The sequence below is a fragment of the Xenopus tropicalis genome, chromosome 7 (genome assembly GCF_000004195.4).
Source record: "Xenopus tropicalis strain Nigerian chromosome 7, UCB_Xtro_10.0, whole genome shotgun sequence".
Lineage (NCBI taxonomy): Eukaryota > Metazoa > Chordata > Amphibia > Anura > Pipidae > Xenopus > Xenopus tropicalis.
This window is the reverse complement of record NC_030683.2, coordinates 39,699,556-39,718,142: the sequence shown is the minus strand read 5'-3', so window position 1 is coordinate 39,718,142 and position 18,587 is coordinate 39,699,556. Positions and strand designations below refer to the sequence as shown.

The window sequence follows — 18,587 nt, the reverse complement described above, 5'->3', positions numbered from 1 at the left end:
TTTTTGCGTAAAAACGCGATTTTTTTTGGCGTCTTTACGATTTTTGTGTAAAAACGCGAGTTTTTCGGCGTCTTTACGAAAGTTGCGCAAAGTTGCGATTTTTTCGTAGCGTTAAAACTTAAAAGGCGCGACGTTTCGCGCAAGTTTTAACGCTACGAAAAAAATCGCGACTTTGCGCAACTTTCGTAAAGACGCCGAAAAACTCGCGTTTTTACGCAAAAATCGTAAAGACGCCGAAAAACTCGCAAAATTACCGATCATTACGAAAAAACCGCAATCGGATGCATTCGGCCCGTTCGTGGGTTAGTAAATGTGCCCCTTAGCATTTAAATTAAGATAGTTACATGCTTGCCAATCATCCATGCTATCCAACGGATGGGCCTGTAAGACTGACCATACACATGTATAGTCATTGTTCTATTCAATCAGCCTGAATGACTGGAACTGTAAAGCTGATCATACACGCATTGATATAATCGTATGAAACATAGTTTTGCATGATTTTTGGACTGTGTGGGGGCTCCAAATTATTGTCCTGATAATTTTAGTATCATGGCGATCAGTTGCTTAGTCGATCGGACAGGTTAGAAAATTCAGTCAGATAATAAAATCTGTTCATGTATTGTACAATACATTGATATCCTTGAGGGACATACAATGGAAGTCACTTTGATACGATTGGTGTCTGCCAACTATATCATGTTCAGAACATCCTCAGATTTGCTATTTTTAGGGCTTTATCCTACAATTTCAGTCTGAATGTCAGTTTTAAATAGGGGTGCACTGATCCAGGACCATGGATTCGGCTGAATCCTGCTGAAAAAGGCAGAATCTTTTTGTCACATAACCATGGAAGCTGAAAATTTTCACCACACATACTGTTCATTTTAATATGTTAATTAGATCATTGCATTTATTTAAACGTACAATCGATATCTTGACGGAAGACTAAAAACTGAACATATGGCCACCTTAAGAAGTGAAGAGGGTGAAACGCATGTGCAGGAGAAAGAAATCAGGAGCGCTTAAAGTGGGGGAGAGAAACATGCCTGTAGGTCCCTTAACATGTAATACACTTGTCGGGTGTCTCCCATGTGGAAAGTACCATGAGTAAACACAACAGACTTGCACAGGCACAGAATGAACTTGTGCTGCAGACGGCCTGGCGCTATAGCTAATGGAGCGCTGTTAATTGTCAGTGTAAGGAATGTGTTGCCAGTTACAAAATCCAGCTAATTTATTTTACTTCTGGGATACATATATGGACATTGACTTATTATTAATAAAGAGACAATTTTGTATTGTTTAAATATACACTGGCATTTGGTGGTGGGGCCCTATGCTGTGATATACATTTTTAATGTAATTAAAGGGGAGGTTTCAATTGCACTGAATAAAATATTTTTTAAGATGCGGTTTGGAGAGCACTGTTTTTAGGCTTTTTTCTTGGTTCAGATTCTTTCTGACCAGTGAATAAATGAAGAGCTGCAGCTCCTCTTTCCTTCCTCACCTATCAATCCATTGTGCAATTGCCGACACTAATGTCAATTTGAGTTTGTGTTACTTTCTCGATTAAACTCGCATATCAAATGCTTGCTTATTTATTAATAAGGAAAACTTGTGCCATTAAAAAAACTCAAATACCATCAATTTGCGACTTTACAAACTCAGATCACTTAAATATCTCTAATTGACAATTTGGCTTGACTTTGCCTACGACAACTCCCATTGACTTCTATAGAAACTCACAAGCTTTTAGATGACAAAGTTTTACATTCAAGTTTTTAGGGTTTATGCACTTGATAAATACCAGACATTTGTGTTTTTGAAACTTAATTTAAATTTAAGGTTTTTTTAGCACAAAAAAAAATCAAACTAGAACGTTGATAAATCACCTCCTAAGACTCAACAGCAGGACTTTTAATGTAGGACAGATCATCAGCTGGTCTACTAAAGCCAACTAGGAATTGATGCCCTAAAGCTTGGGCAGTATGAGTGAAATAAGCCAAAATGCCAGACAAATTTTGGGCAGGTATAGCCAGTTTTATAGGAACAAAGGAGACAGAAATGGGTCTTTCACACAGGGGTAATGTGCCTGGAGTCATGCAGCATCTTAGAATATCAGAACTGACCAACTTACTAGCTATGATAAGCCATAGCATAATCTCGTCCTTCTATACTAAGAAGTAAACATTATGTTATATGCTGAGAGTCACGTTATATTCTGAACACAAAAATATATTACTATTGATTTCATGCACTTAGAAAACTGCCTCTGGACAATCAGGTTCTAAGAGATTGTTGCAAATGCAGGTATTAAAATATCTCTCAAAGTAGACTTAAAGTAAGCTGGAGTTTCCCAACAATGCTCCACACCCTCTCCGAACAAATCCCTTTGTATAACAAACTCTTATACACCCGACTGCACTGAATTAAGCTTTTAAATGGTTAAAATAGTATTTACAACACCAGAACATAAAGTTATTTATGGGTGTACCCACAACATAACATTTACAATTAAACTGCATACCCTGTGCTGAAAAAATGAAGGATCGAGGTATTTGTCAAAGCGATCTTCAAATCGGACGTCTGACTTTTTCCATTTAACCTTTAAAGAAATATTTAAACACATTAGTAGTATTATACAAAGGAACAAGTGTAGGTTTCTAAAGTAGAACAAGTACACAAAACAGAAGTTTCATTTCCGCACAGAACACAAATAAAAGGCACTGGAATTATTAAAGGGGCTGTTCACCTTAAAATCAACTTTTAGTAGAGCTTGATATCCTAACAAAATTTTAAGTTTCTATGGTTTGAATTATTTAGCTTTTTGTTCAGCAGCTCTGCAGTTTGGAATTTTGGAAAGTATCTGGTTTCTAGGGTTCAAACTGCCCTAGCAACCAGGCAGTTGTTTAAATGAGAAACTGGAATATGAATAGGATAGGGGCAGAACAGAAAGATAAGAAATAAAAAGTATCAGTAACAATAAAATTGCAATAAAAACACTTACCTTTTACTCCGGTCTGGTGTCCCTGTCCACCAGCCCGGGATAGCTGCGAGCAAATGTCTCCTCTTCCTGCTCCTGTCTTCGCGTGCTTGCACAGTAGAGTGAAAAGCCGAACTTTAACAAAAAAGTCGGCCTTTTCACTCTACTGCACATGCGCCGGACCAGGGATTCCGAAGACAGAAGAAAAAAGGAAGAGGAAACACTCACTCGCAGATACCCCGGGCTGGTGCAGTTTTCTCCTAACAGGAGCACCAGGGTAAATATTTTGGCACCCCCAAGAGGCTTAGCCTTTCCTTCTCCTTGAACCATCCCCTTAATTCTATACACATATGCTATGATATTTGATATATATGTGTTTGTATGTGCAAAACACAGGAGCAAACCACATTAACAAGGTGTTCAAAGAGAAGAAATTAATAGGCTAAAATTGCTTACATCTCTCAAATCACCTTAATGTAGGGTATCACACAACAGTTTACTATATGACTGGAAATCATATGCATATAAATAGCTTCAATTTGTTCTGTGAGACCTAGGATTTGGAAGCTGGCAAAGGATTCTGGTATGGAAATCCACATCCAAATCCTGATTTTTTATGAGGCTTTATTACACATTATACAAGCAGTGAAATATTTAACCAACATATGAACCCATCACACAGATACAATCAATCATTAATACAAATTCCACTCACTTGGCTATTATACAGGTTTGACTACTTACAGAGTAGGACATCTGAACTTTAGTGTTGGGGACCAGCTTTACTTTGCCTTCACTGGTAAGGTTCACATCCACAATGCGGTTTCCATTGTAACCTATTTCAAGCTTTTTGTAAGTCCAAAGATAGTAATCCTCTCCATTTTCATCAGCTTCACCTACAATACCTGAAATAAAAAAAAGCATTAAAATTAAAAAACAGCATTGGCTTGTAGATGTGGTTCTCACTCCAATGGCCTCTTGTTATGATCCGATCCTTTGGCCCTAAGTCTAAACAATCAGCCAAATATCGCCCACCTCAAGCTGGGCATAGCTGGGAAAGCGACCGGGACAAGAATTCAAAGATTTATCACATAAGTAGAAGCAGCATTTTTTAGATTTCCAACTATTTTCTGTACTGGAAAAAAAAACATAAAAAACACTGAGAAATAAAACTCTAAACTTACCCCATATTGGTAAGTCATCAATGTACATTTGATACCAATAGTGATTCTTGATGGCATAAACAAAAGCATCTTTCTTGCCTTTAGTCAAGTCGATTTCACAATAAGAAGTTTGCATGACATCATCTGAACAAAATCAAACAAAAAGCAGATATAATTTCCAGAAATCTTTACTGAAATACACATAGAAATTCTGTTACTTATACAAGAAGATACTTGACCATGAACAGGTATGAAAGCTGAACATGGCAACACCAATGCTCAACAATGAATCATTTTTGACAAAGGGCTTAATTAATTAGGGGTTTAACAAAATAAAACCATTAAGCTGTTAATTTGCATACGGTACCCGAGCTGAACGATTTGGCACGGCATTCATCTCATCAAGATAACATTTAATGTAACATATGTTGACCCTACTGTAGCAAGAATAAGTATCTGCAAGAGTGCTAATTAAGGAAAAAGCTTAATTAACTTCAAGAACTTGGGGCCTTTAAATCTGTAAAAATGCTGGGAAAATATAGAAGTCTGAATCCCAGGACACACTTTTAAATATATTTAGAGCTGCCAAACTAAAATTTGAATAACTGGAAGAAGGAGCAAGCATAAATGGTGTGGATTTTAACTCTTTAAAACATGAATTAGGTAAGAAAACACACAGGAAACTAGTATTATTCTTATTATTTGGTCACCTAGATGTATCACAAAAAGTTGAAAAACCATATTCTTTAACTGACAATATATCATGCTAAGGTCACACTAAGCAGTTTCTCGGCCAAAGAGAAACCAACCAGTATATCCCATTGCCTAAGCCTCTCCATAAAAGCAGAGACCAACAGGAACAGTATTTACCTGTCACTGTGCAGACAGGTGGATTTGGAACAGTAAATGCACAAGTTTTCTGGCCACAATGCAAGCTGTGCAGGCAGTGAAAGCTGAATACAGTTCCTGTCAGTGACTGCACATACAGGCAGCATTGGGCAGAAATCTCAGCATGTGGATATAGCACCTAATGTGGCATTAGAAATATAGAAGTAGCAGCAATAATGTATTCAGAAACACAATATGACAGTAAATTGAGGGGCAAGTTTTTAAAGGTGTGTAAAATATTTTACACCAAAAAAAGTTGGTGAAAAGTTAAAGGACATGTCAAACCCAAATATAAGTTTTTGCCTAATAAAAGAAAACATAATTCTACGCAACTTTCCAATGTGAATGTATAATTAACAATTTTAGTCATTTGGAAATGCAATTGAAAGCAGCATTGCTGAACTCCTGGTTGTTACTTTTTAAACCATGTTGCAAGTGCCAGGCTCCTCCAGCAAGGCAGGTCTGTCAGTCTGCTGTCTTGTGTTATACGGTTTCAAATGCCAGAGCCACCAGGGCAGACAATAGAAAAGGGCAGGTAAACACTGCTTTTAATAGCAATTATATATACAAATAACTCAAAAAACATTACAAATTTGTAATGAATGTATATTGTAAAGTTGCTTCGAATTTTGGTTTCTTTTATTAGGCAAAAAATTAAATTCTGGGTTGTCTTGTCTCTTAAGAGTGGATTTCTAAAACGGAGTAACAGCCCCATTATGAAACCATTTAAATGACATGTGACAATGACAGGTTTTTGGCAGCTTCATTAAAGGGGAACTCTGCCCAAATACTGTTTGGCACAATAAAAGAAAATATAAACATTGTGTATGGTAAAAGGTACATTATGCATTATAGAATAACCATGACCCACATGTCATATACTCACCCTTAAATTTAATATCTAAGCCACTAAATTCTAGCTCCACCCCTTGCAGGGCTTCTCCTAAGGTTTCATGGTAGTGGCTAATGCTCTTCTTTGATCCAACACAGAAAGGCAATGAAAAATATTTGTATGTCTCTTGCCGATTGTGATAAGGTCCTACTGTATTCATCCATAAAACAACCTCTTCTTTGTCATCATACTAGGAAAAAAAAGAAGAAACTGTATTGAGTTACTATATAGAACGCACATAGGTCAATAACACAAGTAAAGTAAAGTTCAGCTGCTTGGAAAAGAGTAGGTTGTTATAAAGAGAGTGCCATATAAATGACTTGATATAATTCAAAGTACATTTACCCATCCACATTTGGCAGGGAAAGAGGAAGTGGTTGGTAGACCAGAGGAAGCATTGGTACTAAGGTAAAGGTGGCCATACACGCACGCACGAGGTTTCGTACGATAATCGGTGCGTGTATGGCATGTCGGCGAGTCGACCGATATCGCAGGAAGCTGCCGATATCGGACGACTCGCCGATCGGACAAGTTTGAAAATTTTGATCGGGCGCCATAGAAGGCGCCTGACCAAAATTCTCCCTTCAGAGCTGAATCGGCAGAAGGAGGTAGAAATCCTATTGTTTCTACCTCCTTACCTGCCGATTCAGCCCTGAATGGTGTGTAGCGGATCTTACGATGTTTCGTGCGACCGATGGCCGTACGAAACATCGTCGGATCGCCACGTGTATGGCCACCTTTAGAATAGCAACATAGAGAGTAAAAAATCTGAACCAAATGCAAAGTACCATTATCTGAATAAAATATCAACTTTCTAGGAAGAAAATCTCCTTGATCACACATGTTGAAGGGGAACCAGAAACATGTCAGTGTTTGAAGAATAGTGCTATAATCACCTTCTCTATATATCTTCAATCCGTTAGTTCATAATGTTACACAAAAGATTAGAATTTGGACTTAGATTTGCACACAGAAGCTCAATGTGAAGCTGGGTTGTCCATTCCCTGACAATAAACCTGTTTTTGAACTAATAGAGAATCTTCTGATAAATCTGCCCCATTGTGTAAATAAGTTAAACTGCTTCAGTACAAAGCCCCTTCCCTGCCAGCAGCCTCTCTGGAACTCATTTATTTAAATGGAATATGGAAAAAGAATTTTGAGCAGCTTCTTAATGTAGAAGCCCCCTATATATTTAATTAACCCCCAAGATCTCACAGTGCCCACTAATGTTGACTCATAAAATACTAAATACATCACAAACTGTAAAACCAGAAACTATAGCGAAATGAAAAGTGATGAGAACAGAACAAATTTACATTGCTTTATTCGGATACATATTCAGATAAATAGATTTCCTTAATGTTAAAATACTGCACCTTCCATTTATGTGACTGGGTTGGCTCAGATATACACATACAGAAACAGTACTTGAGTACAGGTAAAAGTACTGATTACATCTAAGTGGTCAGCTTGACTATAATGATTTAGAAATAATAAATCTTCGTTTAGGCTCTGCACATATGGGCACTGTAAACACTACACAAAACAGTATGGAGCAACTCCCGTCTATTTAGAAAAAAGTTCAAGCAGAAAAATTTGATGTATGTCTGATATACATGCTGCTCCTTCAGTAGGCCATACACTGTAAGATTCACTCGTTTGGCGAGATCACCAAGCGAGTGGATCTTCTCCCGATATGCCCACCTATAGGTTGGTGATATCAGGCTACTTCGGTCAGGAAAATCGGTCTAAAGGACTGATATCGGCAGCTAAAATCGCCCCCCCTGTATAGCCACCTTTACAGTGGTTTCCACATCACCACTATATTTGCTACAAATAATTTTTGCTGTGTGTTTATCCATGTGTGATGTCTGAATAGTACCATGTCTGTCGTGAATACTTTTATCTCATAATACAAAGGCAGATGAGTACAGTGAGATTACATAATCATTAAATAACACCCAAACCTAGAAGAAAGGATTGGCTTCTCCAATGGAAACATACATTTGTGTGAACTGGCATGTCACAGCTACAAGATGTGCACCTTTATACAGTCGTACCAACTATGAAGCCATGCCAGTGAGACACGCAGTGGACAAAAAGGATTCAGACAAGTCTGTCAATCCTTAATTCTAAGGGCAGTGGCACATGGGGAGATCAGTCGCCCGTGATAAATCTTCACTACTAATCTCGCCGATATGCCATCCCACCGGCAAAATGTAAATCGCCCGTAGGATGGCATACGCATCACTTTGGTCGCCCTAAGTTGCCCAAAGTTTACTTGCAAGTCAACTTTGGACGACTGAAGCGATACATATGCCATCTCACCTTCAGGTGACTTCTTGTGAGTTTATTTGCAACCAAGCCTATGAACTGCTCTAAACTTAAACATGACAATACATTTCTAATTTTTTCCTGCTGAGCCGAATGAGTTTTATTAATGGCAGCTTTTATAACTGATCCAATAGTTGCTAACATTCCACAGATGCTACCAAGAGATGTATCAACTTAAGCTGGCCATACACGCAACAATGATATCCTACGAAACCTCGTAATCGCAGGAGGCTGCCGTCGACTCGCCGATCGGGCAGGTTAAAAGATTTTGACAGGGCGCCATTGAAGGCGCCTGAGCAAAATCTACCTTCAGGGCTGAATCAGCAGAAGGAGGTAGAAATCCTATTGTTTCTATCTCCATATCTGACAATTCAGTCCTGAAGGTCTGTGGAGGGTGGAAATCATCTTTCGTGCGACCATCGAAAACGTGTGGCCACCTTTATGCAGCAAACTTCAAAAGTTCAGTGTCTGCACCTGGATTACTGCACCTGAGCTGCCAGACATACAGAAAGCGGAACTTTCCTGTTGGGAAAGAGACATGTTCCAGATTTTAACAGGAACATGTCACTATGCCTACATACTGTGAACCCTAGCACTTCTATTATTTTCTTACTGCCCCCTGCCTTCCACCAGCTTCCCAAATACATACCGGTGTCGGTCTCTGCTTGAAGTTGAACAGCTTCTTAACTGAAGGCGCACTTGTGGGCGGGGCAATGTTGTGATGGGATGGGAAAATGGTGTCCCGCCCTCAAGTACACCGTCATTATTAAGTTCAAGCCGTGCCAGCAACCAACACAAGTTAGTATAGGTTGAGGTGGGATGAGGCAGGGGGTTACATCGGTTAAAAAACAATAGTGCGCTAGGGAATAAGTAGGCATAGTGGCACTTTCCTGTTACAATCCCTTTAAACCTCAATTTTAAAAAATGGTCAAAAATAAAAAACTGAGCACTGTGTCTTTATAGCCGGTATACAATGTGAAATCAACTACACTTGAAAAAAAGTGTTTGGAAGGTCAACTAACTATTTAACTACAACAGTATTAAAGGAACAGTAAAACCAATATATAATGTTCTATGCCCCAAATGGGTTAAAGTTGTTTGTTTGCTTCACAAAGACTACTACTATGTAGCCATGTATATATGAAAGGTATTACTGTCTGAAATCAGCTGAAAAGTTGTCTGGAGACCTCACTTTAGTTGTGCATAGGCACAACAGCCTATTCTCTATTTAGATCCAATTAATTTGAATGTAATCCAGCAGTGTGAGAAGTCTGATCTCTGCGCTAATTCCCAGAAGAGAGAGATACCATGAAGAGCAAAATCATCAAGTCAGGGGCCCACAGCCAGATATGTTCCTCAAGAGTTTTTATGTCTGACATCATTTTAATACAATGCAGCCTACAAACAATTGGTGTATGGTGTAATTGTTCAAAAACAAGCAAAAATCTGGGTCATTGCTGCTAAAACAACACTGGCCTAAGATTAGTGCCACGTGAGGCAGATTCTCAGATTGTGTATTTTCCACAGGTACTTAAGTTCATAAATAATTTTATTAAAGTTTAGCAAGTTCAAAGAAGTATACAATTTGGTAATTTCTGGCATACAACCCACTTTATGTGAATTGTCGGTGCTAACTGATGTTGCATATTGATATTGTAGGGATATTAGGCTAATGTCCCACTGAGAGATTTAGTTGCCCGTTATAGATATCTGCTACCACGGGAGACTTAACCACTCAGAAATGCCTTTGCATCGGTTCGGCTTTACGAAGTAGCATGAAGTAGAGCAAAGTTTCCGCCCTTTTTTGCTGGTGAAAAGCCATTTTGGAGAGATGAATCGCCCATGGTAGCAGAGATCTATCGCAAGCAGCAAAATCTCTCCATGGGACATTAGCCTTAAGGTGGCCATACACTGTATATATCTCCCGATATGCCCACCTACAGGTGGACAAATTTGATAGTTTGAAGTCAAAACACCCTTCCCTGGCATTTTAGCACCAATAAATATCCTTTGTTGTGATGGTCTGCTGGAATGTTTACAACAACACAATAAATGTAGAACACTTGCTACAAATACAGTGTATTTTGCCTTGCACTTTAAAGCTGGCTATATAATAGCCACTGATATGTAATAATTAATGTAAGGATTGTAATAGCCACTGATATCATTGTACGAAACGTAGTTAAGTTAATTGGAAAGGTTAGAAAATTTCATTCAGATAACGATCTGCGTAGGTATTGTGTATCTGACAGTATCCTTGGGGGACCTACAATGCATTTCACTTTCTTATGGCTGGTGTCTGCCAACTATTTCATGTTCAGAACACCCTTCGATTTGTTATTTTTAGTGCTTTATCCTACTATTTCAGTCTGAATGTTAGTTTTAGATCATTGCATTTAAACATACCAGCGATATCCAAACATCCATTGAAAGAATTGCACATAGTGCGGGTTCAGGTGCTTTGGTATCTACAATATTTATTAGCTCAAGTGATTTTGGGTTATTGCCATAGTAAGTAATTCTACTACGGCAATAATCCAGAACCACTTATATAAGTGCTTTCAGGCAATTGCTGCTTCAAAAAGCAGACAGTCAATTTTCCATGTGATATTACCTGACAAGCAGGCAATGGGGGGTGATTTTAGATCATTTTGGGATGTCTCCTTACTTACTAAAAACTGAGGATGCCAAAGTCTCTGAAACTGCTGTGAGCCAAACAAGGGGGAGAGAAATACACGTGCTACAGAACAGTTTCATAGAGATGTAACATAGCTGTCAAGTCATGACTAGGAACATACAGTAACTGTAACAGAAATAATCAATAGGAACACAAGAGCACTTTCTGCTCTGCCCACGTTTCTACAAACGAGAAGCATAGAACTGGCAAAACTCATGTTGGCCCATGTACTTTTTTTTTTTTAGGGAATGGAAGCAAAACTTAGAAATCAATCTGGAGTTTTCCTTTGCTATTCAAATGAGCAATAGACATACATTACCCCATGTAAACACAAGAAGTGAAATTTTCTTGTTATAAATGTAAAAAAAATTTTTTAATTTAAAATTAAAGCTATGCTACTGTACATATAAAGGCTAAAAGGCACAGTGAGTATGTGTGTTTGGTCCACCGGCAGAAACAGCAAGCAGACAAAATGCAATAACATTTTTTTTTGCTGGTTTATTTGCATAAATGGGCAATTCTCCTTTAAGTATAATAATATTAAGGAGTCCGTAGAACTCTCTTTTTTTTTTTAACAAGATCAGCCTGTGCTGAAAATATTTTTTAATTAACAAAAGGGGCTATGAATGTGATTTCTTCTTACACTAAATGGGGAAACAACTGAAATTGAAGGTAAGCACCATTTCAACTGGTTTCTTACAAACTAAATAAATCATAGCTGCAGTTCACTAAGTCCTCTGTAAAAACAAACCACCGGCTGTAGCCTCATCTGTCTGAGGGCTTCTTGGGGCGAAGACACACGCATTGATTAGGCGGCGACTAATCTGCACAGAGCAAACCACGCGGCATGCAACTTAAGCTGCCCACACATTCAGATTTTAGTCTTCTTGCAGGATAAAGTACTAAAAATACAAATTGAAGGATGTTCTGAACATGAAATAGTTGGCAGACGCCAATTGTACGAAAGTGATTTCCTTTGTAGGTCCCCCAAGGATTTCGGCAGATACACAACACATGCACAGATTTTATCGTTACCCAGCCAAAATGTTCTAACCTGTCCAATCGACTAAACGACCAATCCCCATGGTATGGAAATTATCTGGGCGATAATTTGAAGCCTACACCTAGTTTTATACGATTTTATCGGTACGTGAATGAGCAACTGGCTGTTTATATTTTCAGGGCACAAAAAAAATGGTGTAAAATCAGGGAAATGCATTATATACTGGTGGGAGCACAAAAAAAATAGCGTAAAACACAAGAAAACAAAATCAGGGTATGAGGTTTCACTGTATTCGTTCTGTTAGATTGTTTTAGGATTCAGAAAACAGGAAAGAGTAAATAAAAACTGGTTCCAAATGCAATTATACTTACAAATATTGCTTAAACAATTAAACTTTGTTTTTATTATACAATCCCTTGAAATTACATTTTTGCAAATAACATTTTTAGGGTAAAGGATTAATTCTTTAATTAAAGAATAAAAAGTATGTTTCATACAAAAGCCCTATTCATTGAACTAATGCTGAAAAAGGTATACTGAGAGTTGCAGACGTGTGGCAGTAGCCTAAAGGTTTCCTTTGACCTGGTATCCTGAATTACACCATAAGGTGATAAACTAAACAAAGATGCAAAAAGGCCAATATGCAGTACCAGTTTGTCATGAATTCCATTTATTGAGGTAACAAAACCATACAAAAAAGGCCAACACACAATACAGGTATGGGACCCGTTATCTGGAAACCTGTTTTCCATAAAGTTACGAATTACGGAAAGGCCACGTCCCATAAACTCCATTTTTTTATTCCCTTTTTCTCTGTAATAATATAACAGTACCTTGCACTTGATCCCAACTAAGATATAATTAATCATTTTTCGAGGCAAAACAATCCTACTGGGTTTATTTAATGTTTAAATATTTTTTATTTTTTTAGCAGAATTAAGGTAGGGAGATACAAATTACAGAAAGACCCCTTATTCGAAAAAACTCCAGGTCCCAAGCATTCTGGGTAACAGGTCCCATACCTGTATATGAGAGCTGTAGTTTTGCATTTTAAAAAATTACATTGCTCAAACGACACCTTTATTCATATTTAACTTTTAGGTGGTTATGTAATAAAAAGCACAAAGCTTGCCCAGGATCAGTAACCCGTATCAAACCAATAGCCTGGTAGCATTTACTAGTCACCTAAGAAATCTAAAAATTAGAACATTATTGTACAACAGTCTGCCTAAAAACATAGAAAACTGCTTTTTTAAAAAGCTGAACTACAAGCCCTAGATAAAATCAGGTACTGCTGCATGTATAATTATACAGTAATACAATATATACATAATTATACACTCTAGCATAGAGTTATAGTAACTGTAAAAGTAAAGAATCAGTAGCCTGCTATGGTAATTATTATAATTTATTTCTTCAAATTAGAAGTATAATCCCCATTAACTACATAAATACCCATGGTATATTTTCATGACTATTGTATCGACACAGAAAGACTATTAACTATTCAGGCCTCAGATGTCACCGCCAGTTCAAAAACTAAAAGGTGCTTCAGCAGATTTATCAAATATATATATATATATAATCCCTCTATTTATCAAATATTATTGCATAAATATATATTGCAACAGAAAAAAGCGCTAGAAAACACCTAGAAGGACCTAAAAGACCTAGATATGACTCTAAATGCCAATGCCTTAAAAGGAGTCTGATAACCGATAACAGAACTGCCTTCCGGAGTTGAGCATGTGGCGGTTCCTTTACTAATCCAGGAAGTTATAATCTGACCAGCTCAGGTGTGTAAAGGTGGCAGTGAGATGACTTGGCAAACAAGAATGCTAAGAATAGTCTGGCCTGTCACTCAAGGGCAGAAATACCTGAACAATATGGTTTGCCGGCCTCATATCTACATGTGTCACGCTGCAAGTTAGGATGAAGTGGCACTATAATGTACATTAATAATGTAACTGAAATTAAAATCTGATCTAAACTACATGAAAGATGCCATCAGACAGAGCAGCTTCCTTTCCAACACAATACTTGTGTAATAGGTTTATTATTTAATACACTGCCATATCAATCTGCTGACTTAACATCTTACTGACCCATGCATTGTGGCCTCCCTTCAAAATCCCACTGACGAGAACCACATTGACCCACACTCTAGCATATCTGTAGGTCACAGTATGATCCAATTGTTAGTCACTGGGCCAGCAATCAAATCAAGCCAATTTGGTGTGGGTGGCCAAAGCATGCAGTGATCTTGCCAAACGAGCAGATCTTAAAGGGGTTGTCCACCTTTAAATTAACTTTTGGTATGTTGTAGAGAGAGTGCTATTCTAAGACAATTTGCAATTGGTCTTTGTTTTTTTTAATACTTGTGGTTTTCAAATTATTTAGCTTTATAGTCAGCAACTCTACAGTTTAGAGTTCTAGCAGCCATATTCTGCTTGGGTCCAATTTACCCTAGCAACCTAGCAGTGGTTTGCATGAGAGACTGGAATATGAATAGGAGTGGGTCTGAATAGAAAGATAAGCAATAAAAAAAAACAACAGTAACATATAATTGTAGCCTCAAAGAGCAATAGTTTCTTGGCTGCTGAGGTCAGTGACCCCCGTCTGAAAGCAGGAAAGTGTCAAAATAGTAAATAATTCAAAAACGTTCAAAAATTAAAAAATAAAAATAAGGACTACATAAAAAGTTGCCAAGAACTGGCCATTCTATAACATACTAGAAGTTAACTTAAAGGTGAACCACCCCTTTAATGTGTATGCCCAATTAAGATTTTGTGGGGCACATAAGGATCGGTGTCATGTTCAGTTCTGCCCAAACTTGAGAAAAAATGCCTAATCAAAAATGAAACACAACATATTATACATCAAAAAGACTGAGGCAAGTGCAGATTAAAAACCAAATGCAGCATGTCAGACAGAGATATTTATTATATCTGCTAATCTGTAGTTGTAAACTTTTTATTGATGTATGCATCACTATAGAAAACCAAAATATTTGGCCAAGTGGGGAAAAGAAACAGGTATCCATTAATCAGTGTGGCAGGACCTCCTAAATCAAGACTAGTCATGGCAGATCTCTACAAGTAATCACTAGTAAGGCAAATCAACTCTGGTCTAGTAATTAGCACAATTACTCTTTTGGCCCAAACTACATACCGTCATAAACACATCACTAGCTTCTGAATCAGTGCCCCCTCTAATCAAACAACAGGCTGTCATTTAACATGAAAAAATATATAGCAGCCTTTAAATTCAACTTTACTGTTCAAAATAAGTGTATTCCTTAAAATTAAATATTCCTGCTACTCAAAGCTTTGAGTTGAAACCACATAAAGGACTGACAAGACCAGCAATGAAATGAATAAGGCTTAAGGACACAGACACAATTTTAGGAGTTTGATATGAAATAAAAGCTTCAGGAGTTAATAAATTACATGTATCTCGCAATATGGAAAAATTAACCTCCCAAAAATACTCTAGAAGTCTATACAAATTAGTTTTGTTGAACACTGTCTGGTCAGTTACATTAAAAATCCAATTTACTTTCTGTGCACTGCATATTATTCAGAAAATGTGCAAAAGCTCTAAAAAGTTATTTTGACACACCATACAGCCATACTGGAGGCCCATGTAATATGTATCACTGTCTTGCACTATGTAACCAGTCCCTACACTCAGGCACAGTGCCTTTCTGCATTTGGCATAGGAACAGTGCACAGTAAATGGACAGTCTATTTAAAGAAGGGGTAACAATACTTGGAATACATTGTAGCTACAGTAAGAACAAAGTACCGGCATCTGATCTCATTTGGAATGTGTAAGGGCACCCAGCAAATTCATGCTGTAGAACTGTATCCATTACCCAATCCTTTTGAAAGATGAGATTTCTATGTTTCACTGCTCTTTCCTGTGATATCAATGTGACCCATCCCTGAAATAAAATCATTCTGAAACAAATAGGCAGCAAAATGGCACAATATGTATCACTGCTTCTGAGCAGCAGGAAGCGTAACTTGTAGATAAAAGAACATAATATAAAGCAATTCTGCATTAGTTCATATTTGGTTCCGCAGAGAGGGAGATGCTTAGTGGGGGTTGAATTGCAATCTAGAAAATCTGGCTAATGCCAAAGTGGCTGGTGTACTCTGCCACAGAGCAGAGCTTTATATCGGGCCTCAGAGTAAGTAAAAGGCCAGGGCGTACATTGAGTCTCAGTCCAGACTAAGCCCTACATGAGGTACCAGCCATGCATTCTGCCATTTTTCATGACATTTTGGCCATTAGGTTAGCTGTGTCTATGGGCGATTTTCTAGTCTACTAAGCCCCAATCGGTGTGGTAACTAGTACCTAAGCACAATATATGGAAATATCATACGTGAGGCTACCTCTGCCAGGATACCTGTGCCACCAAGTTTTCTACATTTTTATAAGAAACTCAAAGCAAAGCCTCCTGCAGGTACCAGCATTTTCTTACATGCCCCAAAGGAAAGCAAAGTACGTTTAAACCCTGCTTATAAGGGGTTGTATATTTGCAGTGTTACTAATGGGCCAGGGGTATAACTATAGTGATAGCAGCCATGCACTTACTGAGGGGAATATGAGGTACAGAGGTGACACACGGTGGGACTTATACAGCAGTTTGGGTGCTATGGGCAATGTGCCGCTGTGGGTGGGGGCCCTGCAATAACTGTGCTGTGGGGCCCAGGGACATGCAGCTCCGCCACTGTACATCCCGTACATCCCGCCTGTATAATGCAATGAGGGGCGCAGGGCTGGGGGTGCGCAAGTAGCAGATGATTAGGCCCAGCATTGTGGGACTGTACTAGGGCCTGTGTCTAACGCAGGATCCGCCGGTCACTTCCCATAGGCCCCAGACAATGAGTGCCCGCCTCCGGGAGTATTCAGCTCACCGTGTGCTCATGTTCATCCGCCCGGGCGTACAGCACGTACAGGCACAGCAGCAGCAGCCTCTGCGGCCTCATCCTAAGCAGGCGGCTCGGCTCTCGCACAGCGGCTATGGCTTCGGTAATCCCTCCTCCTGCCTCTTCCTCCTACCGCCTGCTCCTGTCACTGCCCCTGCTCCAACACCCGCCGCTTCCTCAGCGGCAGCTCAGCCACGTCATCCGGCCACGGAGCTCGCAACCGGAAGTGCCTCACCTCCTGCCACCATCCCGGAAGTGAACGGCGCTTGTGTGCCGAGGGTGTGGAATTACCTGTACTGCCATGGCACAATACAGGGACTGTACTGGCCAACCTGTTGCCCTCTGCATGCTGCTATACAACGCCCGCCGCCATGTTATAGGGAGCGCGGATTGTTGTCCCAGAACGTTTAGTCATAATGGCCACTAACTTCCAGGAACGGCGGTTCGCTGCTCCCTTATCCGTACTCACTGTTCATAGTTTATGCATTAAAAGGGTTACCACTCAAAACTTGTTTTATCTTCATAAATATTATTTTATAAGTAACATTATACGAGAATTAATTAAAAAAAAAGTTGTTTGTAAATGCAATTTAAAGCATAATGTTGTCCCTCTTTGTTCCTTGTGTGACTGTTCTGACTCCTGAAGCACTTTAGCAGCAGTCAGTTCTGAGTGGAAGCACAATAAGCTAAGGCTTTATTAATTCAGCGTTCTGTTGTCCCCTGGCTGTTCCCCCAGCCGCCCGGCTCCATTCTGTCCCCATATTATACTGAAGCAGGTAGAACTGGCCTGTATTTGCTGAAATGCACAGGCCTACTCAGTGCTTGTAAAATACCATTATTACAGAGCTGGGGGGGGGGCACATATTTATTTTTCTTCCCCATCCAGTCCAGTGTTTCTTCTAGGGAGAACACTGTCAATAAAAATGTATGTTACACCTGACTACATGGGTCTGCTACTTTTCCTTTGCTACTAATATTCCAGTTTCCCACTGGGAATCTCCTTTATAAATAAAATATAATAAAGGTTAATGCTCCTTAAAGAGACACTGGATGTCAGGACTTTTCTTTTTAAACCATGGTTTCCCTTTGTGACAAAAGCTTTTACATTACAGTGCCTTGCACACTGGACTTGGAGCACTAAGACATTTATAAAATCTGCTTTTTATTTACATAGAATTGCCTGATGTCTTGTAATAAGCTGATAAGTGACATTAGAGGGGTGGTATCAGTTTGCTTTTCTAAAAATAATATGTGTATCAGGGCCCCCATCCGTTCTTTTGAGCCAATGCGTTATCTATCAGGTAAGGGCATATAGGATGAACAGGTACAAATAAAACTATGTAATGACAGATTTTACTTGTCCGCTACAGTCAAATGTAAAAAGAGTTGGGGAGCAACAAAGCAGCATAATAGTTCATGGAGGTGCCAAATAAGGGCTCTGATTAGCTATTTGGTAGCCTCTGGAAGACTATCAGCCTGCAGGAGGCTTTGTTTGATAGTACATCTTGTTTTTATTTAACCAAAACCTGCCTCCAAGCCAAGTATTCAGAAAGAAGCATCTGCTTTGGGGGCACTGAGAGCAGCAAGGGGTTGGTGAGCAACATGTTGCTCACGAGCCTCTTGTTGGGGATCACTGGTCTAGATAGATACTGTAGATCTGCTCATTTGGGAATGTTTGCCACCTTGGTAGTGTGCACATTGGGTTGA

General features: G+C 38.9%; 1 protein-coding gene across 1 annotated transcript in view; it reads right to left on the bottom strand.

Moving 5' to 3' along the window:
• The window catches only part of tm9sf3 (transmembrane 9 superfamily member 3), a 33,127-nt gene extending 15,603 nt beyond the window's left edge, over window positions 1-17,524 (bottom strand). Inside the window, exons 1-5 of the mRNA XM_002935964.5 lie at window positions 16,869-17,524; window positions 5,924-6,119; window positions 4,171-4,293; window positions 3,731-3,891; window positions 2,531-2,608 (exon numbers count right to left, since the gene is read on the bottom strand). Of these exons, the coding sequence (XP_002936010.2) occupies window positions 2,531-2,608; window positions 3,731-3,891; window positions 4,171-4,293; window positions 5,924-6,119; window positions 16,869-16,940 (630 nt within the window). The 5' untranslated portion in view covers window positions 16,941-17,524. The remainder of the gene's footprint in view (window positions 1-2,530; window positions 2,609-3,730; window positions 3,892-4,170; window positions 4,294-5,923; window positions 6,120-16,868) is intronic.
• Window positions 17,525-18,587: the final 1,063 nt, after the last annotated feature.